Source organism: Anas platyrhynchos, chromosome 6 (genome assembly GCF_047663525.1).
Source record: "Anas platyrhynchos isolate ZD024472 breed Pekin duck chromosome 6, IASCAAS_PekinDuck_T2T, whole genome shotgun sequence".
In the NCBI taxonomy this organism is placed as follows: Eukaryota; Metazoa; Chordata; class Aves; order Anseriformes; family Anatidae; genus Anas; species Anas platyrhynchos.
Window position 1 is genome coordinate 38,179,916 of NC_092592.1, and position 11,806 is coordinate 38,191,721.

At 38.7% G+C, this 11,806-nt stretch overlaps 1 protein-coding gene across 2 annotated transcripts; it reads right to left on the reverse strand.

Annotated features, from left to right (window-relative positions):
- Positions 1–3,698: 3,698 nt before the first annotated feature.
- TEX36 (testis expressed 36) lies at positions 3,699–9,223 on the reverse strand. Of its 2 annotated transcripts, none has more exons than XM_038181718.2 (4): positions 8,957–9,223; positions 8,034–8,165; positions 5,393–5,473; positions 3,699–4,060 (listed from the first exon to the last, which is right to left on the reverse strand). In XM_038181718.2, the coding sequence occupies exons 1-4, from the start codon at positions 9,071–9,073 to the stop codon at positions 3,812–3,814; spliced, it is 579 nt and encodes a 192-aa protein (XP_038037646.2). In that variant the 5' UTR covers positions 9,074–9,223; the 3' UTR covers positions 3,699–3,811. The 2 variants fall into 2 exon arrangements, with proteins under 2 accessions (XP_038037646.2, XP_038037647.2); XM_038181719.2 differs by lacking the exon at positions 8,957–9,223 and adding an exon at positions 8,340–8,599.
- Positions 9,224–11,806: the final 2,583 nt, after the last annotated feature.

Genomic DNA, 11,806 nt, shown 5'->3' on the forward strand with positions numbered 1-11,806 from the left:
TATCTGTACATAGTCCTTTCTCATCCCCGAGAGGAATGGGTCTCTGTTTTTTCCCCTAGTGATCTGTGTCATCAGATGATGCAGCAGTGACAGAGGGAAGTTAAAAGCTGATTTAAACATAGAGATGCCTAATCCAAAGTTCCTATGTGCTTCAGGAGTATTTCTTGTCAACCAGCACAATCACTTTTCTATTAGACAGAGACATATACTTGTGGTTCAACAATAGCACTATTATAATTATTCTAGTATTTCACTTGGCTAGGGAAAAGCTTACCCAGTATAAGAACATTTCATAAAGATTAATATTATCTGCACTAAAAAGATTGTACTTGAAATACATCGCCGTGAATAAAACAGCACCAGTTGTGGGTTTAGACAGATCTGCAACAGAATTGCCAGCTTGGGGAGGGAAAAAATACTCATCTTCAGTGCACCATTTATATCGAGTTACTTCACTCTGACTAACCTTGAGAGCACACGCTAAGAAACCACATTTGAGCTACACGCAGGGATTTGATTATGAGCACAGTGATTCGATTAGCAGCAGATGACTTGGAAGTCAAGCTGCTGCATCCCCACTGAATTACCAGCCCCTAGAGCAGCAGCACTCCACCTCCTGCCCAACCCAACCCACGGGGCAGGCAATTCGGGCATCAAGCATCCTCCTTCCTTAAGCTGCTTTAGACAGCAAGTAAACAAAAGGAAAAACTTCTATATTGCCCCCTATTGTATGAAAACCAAACTCATCTGCTATCACACCACATCAGCAGTTTGCCCATCAGGGTGACAATGACTGTATTTCAGAGGTCATGGCATTTTATAAGTGGAACAACTGCAGAAGGAAGGCTGACATCTACCTTACCAGAAGGCTACGTGCTCCACGTAAACACAGCTTGGACTGAGACCATTTTATCAGATCTAGTTATCAGTGCATAGCGTAGAAAAAAAGAAAAAAAAATACTTTAAACGTGTACATAACCATCCAAATACAAACATAAAACCATATTCCAATGCAGGTGACCTGACACAACTTGAGAAATGGGCTCTCTTGACGGAGGGCACAGAAAGGTAAGCGACAAAGCTGCTGTTCTTCAGCTCAAAACATATTAATTAAACAATCTCAGCCAGTTGCCAGGTTCAGTGGAGGAGTATCAACTCATTGAACCAAAGGAACTTATAGCCTTGTGTCTATTCCCTTGGTTTAAACTCCGTTGATCAATTTTGCTTGAATTCTGTGAATTTAGCTAACATACTGAAATAACTTTTAAATTAAAGTGAAAGAGACTGCTTAAGAAAGCTGTACAGACAGTCCCCAAATTGATGTAGGTTCAGGAGAAAAAACAGAGCGTTACAACTGCTGCTTGTTCAAAAGGACAAAGTCTGTTTCTGTACAGAGGTTCTGGCTGTGCACAAGTTGTTGAAGATCCTGTTCAAGGAAACTTTGAAAAAAAAAAAAACTTTTTTTTCTTCTTTTCCAAAAAAAAAAAAAAGTGCAGAAAAGCCCATCTGTATGAGCATGAGGTAGAGCATACCCCCTAAACCCTCTGCCTCTCCAGAGCAGTATTTGGCTGAGTTAACCCATAGTGTGCTCATTGTGCTGAGCCTACCTCCACCCATCTGATCCTAATTAACTACCAGCCGGCAGCGCTTTCCTGCACTGACTAGGAAACCTTTATGGGAGTTACCAGACCTCCTCCACTTTCTCCCATCCCCCAAGAAGAAGAAGGAAAATAAAAATATCGAAAAAGTGTTTTAACACAATTGGGACTTCTTCTCAGAGACATTATTGTGAAGGGATGAAATAAAATCAATGATTTTATCCAAACTGTACAAGGCTATGACTTTCTGGGGAATTTGTCTGGGGCTTTTATCATTCAGTTCAAAATTCAGCGTATTGCGTCTCATGTTATTTACTAAAGAAACACAGTCAGAGCATGTGGTATGTGGGAATCACCAGTTTTGTTCAGCCCAGCACAGTGTATTTCAATTTGTACAGAGGTTGCATGAGCTCTACAGTTTCTCCTCCAAAATCTCTATCATAATGCTGAGAACATGGAACGAGACGAATCCGGTTACTTCTAAAATAAATCTATATTCGAGTCAAAATCTGAGGAAAAAAAAAAAAAAAAAAAGTGAAAAAAAAAATCTGGAATTTCCTACTGGTGTTTTAAGGCATAACAAACTACAGCAATTTAGTTCACTATATCCAGTTGTAATGTTAAACCATAGATAAACATTACCAATGTAGCAAGAATGTGTTTCTTCCTTCTGATGGAGGTCCAAGATTGCCCTCTTGAGCATGCCAAACAGCATGGGGTACTTCATTTACCATGTGATTGGCACACACATTAGTTTTGAATCGGTTTGGAGATGAAATTGTTGGCTAAAGCTCTGGAAATTCTGACTCGAGAGTTGTCAGGCAGACAGTCTTTGAAAAAAAAATAATTCTTTTTAATCACACTATGTTGCTTGGCTTTTTATCTGTTCTTACATTGTTCTATGATGTTTTGCATTTCTGCATATTGTGTGTATACTCCAAGAACTTTAGTAAGGGAAACTTCACATATAAAAAGTTTATTATTTCAGCATGTGCTCATAAAATTGCTACATGTTTGGGGAAATGTTCTAATATAATCTATGCTGATGGCACACAGAAAGATCACCCGTTGCAAGCCGGTACAAAAAGATGTGTCTGTTTACTGAAAGGAAGAAATCATTTCTTAACATAGTTCATTTTCTGGCATCTGTTACTGTGCAAGAAATTCTAAGGGATTAGAGTTTATTTTTTCCATTTATCTTGTAAACAAAGAAAAAAAAATATTTTGCATAGCAACAAGCTTATTTATAGTATGTTTTAAGATACATAGTTTTGTCTTTTATTTTATTGATATTAATGGAAGTGATCCAGAAGAGGAAAACACATTATTTGGAGGTCTGACTCCAATGCATCTCATAACTAAAGTCAGTAAGTATCCTGGGAGCAGAGTGCTTGGAGGATTGGTTCTGAATCCACTTCCTCGGGGACATGTAACTATAAAACCATCAGTTCTGTTCAGAGCCAGTCTACTTGAAACTAACTTTTATGCAGCCTTGCACTTTCAGCTTGAGCTGTTTTTTGCCTTACTGCCATGAATGACACATATGTACATACAATCCCATTTTCTAGCATTACCACACAGGCACACAAACATTGCCTGCCACATCCTTTCATTGTTTACTTACACAACTGCTGTGTTACAACAAAGCATCACAGTTATTTTGCGCAGCAATCTAATGCTCAGCTTCTTTGTTATCTAGTTTCCCTAACGGCTAGCAACATGCCTTCATCTCCATAAAACCTTTCAGTAAAGTTTATCTCCTATCTGAACATGCAGTTTTGGCTCCCTGCTGTGGTGAACCCTCAAGGATCCAGTTCCATTATATACTTCTGTCAACACAGATGCTGTCAGCTGCTTGAGGTATAGCCGTGCCATTGATTCTGAAGCTGAAGGAGCTTTTGTGTGAAGATGAGGATCAACCAGTATCAAATAACACAAGTATAGTCACTACCTCTGTTCTCCTAATACAGGTATTTCTAAAAGTATGTACAATCATGCTTTTCCTCATAATGTTTTTCTTCATTTTTATTTTTTTTACAGTAATGCATGTTTTCATAGTAACATAGGATTGCTGACTTCAAAGAACTCACAGCTACACTACCACTTTATTCACTTTACACGTTTATTTCATCATTCATTTGAGTGACAACTAGTTCAGATCTCCAGAAAAGGCTCTGATTATGTAAGGCAGTGCTACAAAGGTGTTTTTATAATTATGATGACTTGTTTGGTTGCATGTTTTTTTCATTCTCAGGAGCAGATTTGTCAGTGCGAGATTCTTTGGTGTGGTGTTTTGGGTATCGCCTACAGAATGGGCTCTCAGTATTCTGACCCTTCACAAATGATGTCTGATAAATGGTTAAGCCATCCTCACTGCTAGGAACTGATTCGTGAGCCCACAGGAAGAAGTTCTGTGAGTTCTGCTGCCTTCTCTCTGGTTCTACCTTTCTCCGGCCCATACCCTAGAAAAAAAAGAATGAAAGAAAAATTCATGTAAACATATGACTTACAATCACAGCTTCACAGATGAAGCTTGTAACAGTCACTACCCCACCAGGAAGTTAACAAAGCTGTTACCACAGCGATTTCAAGAACTCATGGTTGATCTTTAGCAAGTTAAAAATAATATTGCCAGACTTGCCTGTACGAACATTTCTGGTTGCATATATAATAGGAAATATGTTGACTTTCCATCCATTACTACTGCTAATAAACCACTTACACTCTGTGTTTCCCTAGCACACTATATACTTGAAGATATTTAGCTATACTTGGCTAAACTAATCTTCAGAGTAACCCAGAGAATTAGGTTAATAATTTTATGTTTAGACTGCAGCAAAGAAACTGAGACAGACTGTGAAATCTGAGTCTTCAAAACTATCCCCACCGAGAAACGGAGCCTGATTTCACAGTCTGTAGCTTGCAGGAAATTTATTTGAAATTATGTTTGATTAGTATCTCTAAAACTGTGAGACACTGCATGAAGTGCACAGAAATGGAGGTTACTCGTTATTAATGAATTATGAAAACCCAAAAGCTAGGTCTAACACAGCCCAAAGTCAGGGAGGCTTTCAATATCACAGTTTGCTTCTTCCTCCTTTATTCTTTACCTTGTAAACTACTCAGTTTCTTTCACTGCCTGGAAAGATGTAAAAAGCTGAAAAACATGAACCTCTGTCACATACAGTAAAGCCAGAACAATTTAAAATCTCGGAATTGTGGCTTCTGCAACATACATTGAAACACATTTAGACAGGTCTTTTGTTTAAAGAGAGATGAAACGGAAAATAAGGCATGAAGGAAATAAGGTAATAAGATAATAGGAAAGGAAATAAGGTAATGGGGAAATAAGGTATGAAGATATATTGTGGGTGTCCTATGGATTTTGCTTAAACTTATGATGAAGATGAGTCTGAAACAAACATGTGGGACTGTGAATTGTGGGGCTGTGAAGTGGCTAAGACTCCCCCAATACCAAAGGCAATCACTTGTAGCTGAGTAATAGGACATGTAACTGGGTACAAAATCATGTTAAGCCATACCTAGCAGAACCACTAGAAAATGCCTGTCAGAGACCCAGATCACAGAGTTTTATGTTCCTCTTGAATTCTCAATGACCATCTGTGCTGCTGTATACATGTGCCAGTCCCAGAGAAGTCACATCCCTATACTAATAAAAAGTGTGTTTTTTCTTTGCTATTTACATTTTTCTCACAATTTAAAGCATTGATAATTTTTGCAAGGGAGAGAAAAGATAACAATCTTGCTGTTTTTTCTCAGTGCTGGGTACTTACAAAATCAAAATATTCTCCCACATTCTGTAGGCAGTGTCTGTTGTCATGAGAAGAAAATGGGAAGTTGTTTTTCACTGCTTTCTGAAAAAAAAAAATGGAAAAAAAAATATGAATTTTCACATACTTTGTTTGGAGTCTACTAGTCTTAGTTCTTACATTCTGGCAGATGCTGAAATTACAGCTCTCCATTCTAACACAGAAGTCACTTTCATACATTAAATCTTCATTTACACATAATTTTATTGGGACAAAATGGACTCTCTTTTTTTTTCTTTTCCTTTTATTTTTTACAAAATAATCAGGAGGATTTGTGTTCCCTTGACTTGTTGAACATATACATGATTAATATAAAAGCATGAATTTTCAAATAAGAAATGTTACATACAAGCAACAAAATACGAGATATATGTCAGGATTGCCTTGTTTTGTTCACTAGCAAGCCCAAAGCTAATTAAAATGAACTACAAAAGGGACCTCAAAACTGAATTAATCTATGATTTATGTACTGAATGTCATGTACACTGCTTGTTGCAGGGGAAGCGGAGGAGGTATTAATCACATAACTGATTTATAATTCCATTTTTTAACATAATGTTCATCCAGACTCTAAAATGAAACAAGAATTTTAGAAGAAAAAAGGACAACTGTAAAAAAAAAAGTAATTTAACATATTTATTTTTTAAAGTTTGTTTATTATATATCATTAGCATATTTTTAAAATAGCAAAAAAATAAACACTGAAAGCTCTTCTGGACTATCAGATGGCCTCTGTTCTTCCTCAAACATTATTTTCCTGTTTAATGTTGGGATTTTTATTTTCTCTGTAAATGCTCTGGTGTTTTTTAATTTTACCCATGTGGAATACATTTTTCATCTTCCAACTATGATATTCACCTCCAAACAGAGGAGGAAATTCTAATGTAAAACAGCAAAATATATATTTTTAAATGTGTTTCAAGAATAAGTGGATTTTATGAGATAAAACCTGAATTAGTTCTAAATATAACTAAAGGCCTGCCTGAGCAAGAAGACTGATCAAATACAGAATTTGCCTGATTGCATTGCAGTCCAGTTGCATGATCCTATCTTAGCCTATATGGTATAGTAGACAGATTCTCTATATTTGAGGGGAGATACCACATGTTCACTTGTTCTCTCGTATAGATTCAAGCAGACCGTAGCCTGGTTAAGTTCAACAGATAAATTCTTCTGGATGTGCTTAAAAATAAACAACTTCAAAGACAGTAAAATATTAGACTTACTAAAATATCCTAGTGCAATTACACATCAATGTGAACATTTTAGGAGTAGTGTTTATTAGTAGTGCCTATATGCTACAGGAAAATTGAAAATCAAGATGCTACATGTTAAATATAAGTTCTTGGAAGGATTCCCCATATTAAGTAATGTTTACAAAAATCTCTTACAGAATAATTGCGTGCCTACCACAAAGTAATAAATGAGATATAATATAAGCTTTAAAAGTACTATATTTCTTAGATAATTAATTAACCTCACAGTGAGCGAGTTCCCTCATACAAAGAGATTAGAAACATCCAGCTTCGCATGCAGTGAGCTTCCAACACCCATCAGCATTCTTTGTAAAATGTCACATATGTCATCTTCCTCCTCAGATTGTTCACAAGACATCAAATTTTAGCCTTCGATGCTTGTTTGTACTCTTAGTACTAACCTCATTTTAATTCTTGATTAATGAGAGAGAGGAATTCCACTAATGCTTTTCAACAGTGAAGGGTTGCTCAACACAAGGCAGAATAACATCAGGTAAACAGTCATACTAGTGTTGATAAACATCTATCAAACCTGGTTCTTTCCAAACAGTGTTTACGGCCAGATGCTCCTCAGAAAGATAGAAAATCAGCATCATGTATAGTTATAATTGTCTCCTTTTCACTAGCCACAAGCTACCCTTTTAAATATTCCTTCCTTGCCCATTTCTGCCCTTCATTATAGCAAAATTTGTGAAATGAACTCAGTATAATTGCTATGCTTACAGAAAATGAAAAGAGAAAATATTCTGTGTGCAAAGTGGGTGTGCAAAGCAAAACTCAGCGTGATGATAAAAACAGGACATAAAGATGTGCTTCTGAAAATGTAGTATTTTAAAAAGGATTTAAAATTACTGCTGGTTGTTTCCAAAATTATCTCAATTCTCACTATGAAGGAAACCTCAACGATGCTTCAGATAGGAAGTTTCTAACTTTTTAATAAGCAAAAATAATTCGTTTGAATATTCACAATTTCTGACAATTCAAAACGGATTGTCAAATTTCAATTAAATGCTTTTATAGGGCTACTTTACACACAGATTTTGGACTGAGATCGATCATAAAATATTCTGGCACATAAGCGTGTCTCAGACAGGTATAATAACTAATAAAAGGGAAAAGTAACTGGCAGTGGAGACCAGCAGGACTGTGAGTACCCCAAATTGTAGCCAAGTAACAGTGAAATACATCTCTCCCTTTGCACTGCCGGCAGTCATTTCACTCCTTGAGGCACAAAGCTGCAACTGCCCTGCTAACTACCTCAAATCTAAGTGCTATTCTTAAACTTTAGCAAGCGGTACCGTGCAGAAAGTGTCTGTAACGGGCTGAATTTTGCAGAGCTGGTAACTCACCTGCTCCCGAGCCCTGTATGCGGGCGGCAGCCTGCCCTCCATGTGCTGGGCCGCCTGCGCGTCCCGGGCCTGCTTCAGGGCAGAGCTGGTGGTTGACTCAGGTTGACTCTGGCATCCTCCAACATGAGCAAACTAGGAAATAGTAAACATTGCCATCAATTAAAAAGAAAAAAATCAGGTCAGAAATGTGGGGGAAATTGTGTTTTCCCAGTTGTTTTTGTATTATTGGTGTTGGAGCAGCACCTAGTGGCCCTTAGAAGCATCGGGAGCCTCCCCCACACAGTGCAAGCACTACCAAAAACTTACGATATGGATCGGTAAAATGGACAAGAACATTATTTCTAAAAGAACTTTCCGGAAATTGTTTTTATAATGATACTCGGCCTCGTAAAACCATTTAACGTCTTTGTCTCTGTTTCCTTCTTATCCCCACGCTACTCCTGCGCTTGTATGACAGGAGGCTTGAAAGCACAAAACTTTTGGGAACGACTCAGAAATTCTGGGCTCGAGGGCTTAAGGGAGTGAAAAAAGTGCTGCGCCATCGCTGCCGAGAGGCCGCTGAGGGCGGGAGCTGGAGGAAATGTCGGCTGGCATCTCCCAGGAGACCATCAATTAGGGATAAATGTAAAAGACCTCAAGCATTGCTGGAAAACTGAAGGAAAAAAAAAAATAAATAAAAACCTCAGTTTGAGACTGCGTTAGTATAGTTTTTGTGAATATGGAGGACAATTTTTCCTCATAAATGCCGGGAGTGCAAAGTGCCGCTTCCCCCAAAAACACCTGTGACTCGGGAGGGCAGCCTGGGGGCTCTCCTCCCTGAGGGACGTCACCCTCAGCACATCGCTTTTCACCCAGTCCAAGGTTTAAATAAAAAGTCCTGTGCAGCTTTGTCTCTTAAGAAAAACCCTCCCACCACCCCTTACCCAGGCACCGGGGCGCTCTGCGCTTGGGCTGGGCCACCTGTCCTTGGGCATGGCTCCGTGCGTGGCGCTGGCCCTTGCCACTCTGGCTGGAACCCCCCGGCACACCACGGTTGCCATGGTGGGCACTTGTTCCCCTCACAGAGGAGAAGAACCCCCAGAGCTCCATGGTGACAGTGTGGGGAGAAAGCAGGGTGTCTTCTGAGCCCCCCCTGTCCCCTCCAGCTCTGACCCGTGCAGGGTTTTGGGGAGAGGCCCCACCATAAAGTGGGCAGGGGTCACATCTCCATGCTATGAACCCTTCAGGCGTGGGGAAAGTTTGCAGGATTTGTAGTTTATGTGCAGGAGCCCCAGCCAACAGATGTTGGCAAAGCTCATTAAAGTCGTATTTTTAGTGTTGTGCCTTTGTATTTTGTGAGATGGGGTTGCCAAGTGATGCTGGCATTTCAGTAAAGCGGATCAACAGATGAGCAAAACCGCTGCTCTTACTGGTTCGCTGCAGTAGGAAAAAATGCAGCACAAGTAGTGAATGCTGTCTTCAAAAGTGAGAGAAATGGAGTTCAGTTTTAAAATGATTTTTTAATTCTTCCAGCACTTAAGTGACACTTTACAATCTGAATGGTAGTAGCTGAAGAGTCATTTGGGCAGAAAAAAAAACAAGGACGCTAGGTACATTACTTCTAAGATGCAATTTCAGGCACTTTTCAAAATTGCTTTACACACATATGCATCTTAATCATCCACAAAACATATTTGTTTAAAAAAACTGACAGCACCTGAGGGATTTTTTTTTTTTTTGCCTTGAGGTCTGAGGACTAACTTGCAACCACCTGTATGGTGTAATTGCCAGCACACCTGGCCCTTGAGCGCTGCTCAGGAGCACTGGGTGTAGGTCAGGGAAAACAGCAGGGACAAGTCTGCAAAGGAGCTTGGATGTCATGGAAGGGTGGCTTTGGGGTGATCTGTACTGTGCCACTTGTCTGCTGGTTGCAGGATTCCCAGTATGTTCATTCCTGTTACTGACCCTTAGATGGGTGTAGAAGACGTTTTTGTACACATAACAATTTGTAATGTTTTTATGGAAGTAGAGAATGGACCGAAATGTAAGGCTTCTTCCACAAGAAGAAAAACTGGGGCAGAGACAAAGCCCTTGCTTACCTGTACACAAGCCTGTTCATGGGCAGTAGCCAAGGCAAACATCCTCACTAAATCAGGCACAAACCAAGACTTTGTCTCCCAGGCCTTGACAGACTGTCAAGAAGGTAACACTTGAATGGCAAGTGGCACTGGCCTGTTTTCCAGCATAGCCTTGATATTCAAGGCTAATTTCAGTGGGACTCAGATGCTATAGCCAGCAAATTAAATGACAGAAAATATGGTACTTGTATTACTTAAGTATGAATGATTCAGACAGTCATAGACATTTGTTTTAAAGAAAATTACAAAGTTCCTTCAGCAAAGTCAAATTTTCAATCTTACTATCAGACACAGGTAATGATATTTGGGAATGCTAGCTGCCATCCTGACATTTCTCAAGGCTTTCTTTTAAATGACCTACTTTGTCTCTAGGTATCTGCTGAAGTTTTGGTAATAGATACGAACAATAATTTGAATGTTATTATTAATGATGCCATGCTGTAAGTTACTTTTAATTGCAACATAAAAAGACTTCTGTGGTGTTAATCTAGTTGATGCTAATGTAAACCTGGTGTATGAAAAATAAGCTGTTCCAGATAATGCAATTGAGGTCAAGAAAAAAAAAAAAACTGTAAACACTCTGTAAGATCAACATGTGTTGAAAGTCTTAGGTGATTACATTGTCTTCTCAGCCTTGAGTGTAATGAACTGTACTGATGTGTGCCAGGATCAGATCACAAGGCTATGCAGATAGCTCATGCTATTTTTAAGACCAAGGAAGTCAGTGACAGAACAACCAGAGAAGGATAATGAAGAATGTGACAGACAGGGAATGAGCCTACAGTTTGTTTTCATTCTGTTCTAGTTATTTTCAGATTCAATAACTTGAGGCCCATTATTGCAAACTCAAACAAACAGCACTTTAGCTTTAAATACCCAGTGGTAGCTCTTTAGTTTTTCCCCTTTTTTCCATTATTTTTTTTTTCCCTGAAGGACTACAGTACTTACATATTTACAGCTGATTTCCACTAAGATATGAATAAAGGTAAAAAATATAAATTTAAAGATGAAACTTAGACAAGTCCCATCCTAACACTATAAATGGACTCCAAAGAAACTAAGGAATAAATAATTATGTGTTCTTCCTGTCTGCAATGGCAGTAGGCGTAATTCCAATTCAATAAAGGTTTGACTGAAACTGCTTTGAAATAGTACTTTAAAGGAATGTTATAACTTCAATAAATTGTATACATATGTTTTCATACAAAAACATATTGCTGTTATTTATGGCATTATTGCCAAGAGATACACTTTGCGCTAGTAAAAATATGCAACATTAGACTGGTTTAGCTTGGTTTACAAGGGAAACGAGACTTATGCAACTGCAGTCTGTCAAGTTGCCTAATAATTTTCAAATCTTCAGGTCATGTTCAACGAATTTTGAGAGAATGGAATAAATTCAAGGACATTTAAGGACACCTAAGCTCAATGAGGATCAGTGGCAGGACAGAGAAGTACCCCAGTAAAGAAAGGCAGACCCTGCCCACTGGCTCTATGTGAATTGTTTGGGGGATGATGCCAGCCAGCCAGAATTTGTACAACTAACTTCTGGACCAGTCACCAACTGTACTCTCTTGTGGCATGCAGGTGTCACATGAAAAACCTGTGGCTTTGGCATAGGGAAGGCACAATACCACGTAATAGAAAAACAATGAA

Excerpts from the sequence above, each read along its gene's own strand:
- TEX36 (XM_038181718.2), bottom strand. The coding sequence starts at position 9,073 with ATGGCAACCGTGGTGTGCCGGGGGGTTCCAGCCAGAGTGGCAAGGGCC. Across the intron at positions 5,474-8,033 it reads CATACAGGGCTCGGGAGCAG|AAAGCAGTGAAAAACAACTT; the intron begins GTGAGTTACCAG and ends TTTTTTTTTCAG. Across the intron at positions 4,061-5,392 it reads TGGGAGAATATTTTGATTTT|GGTATGGGCCGGAGAAAGGT; the intron begins GTAAGTACCCAG and ends TTTTTTTTCTAG.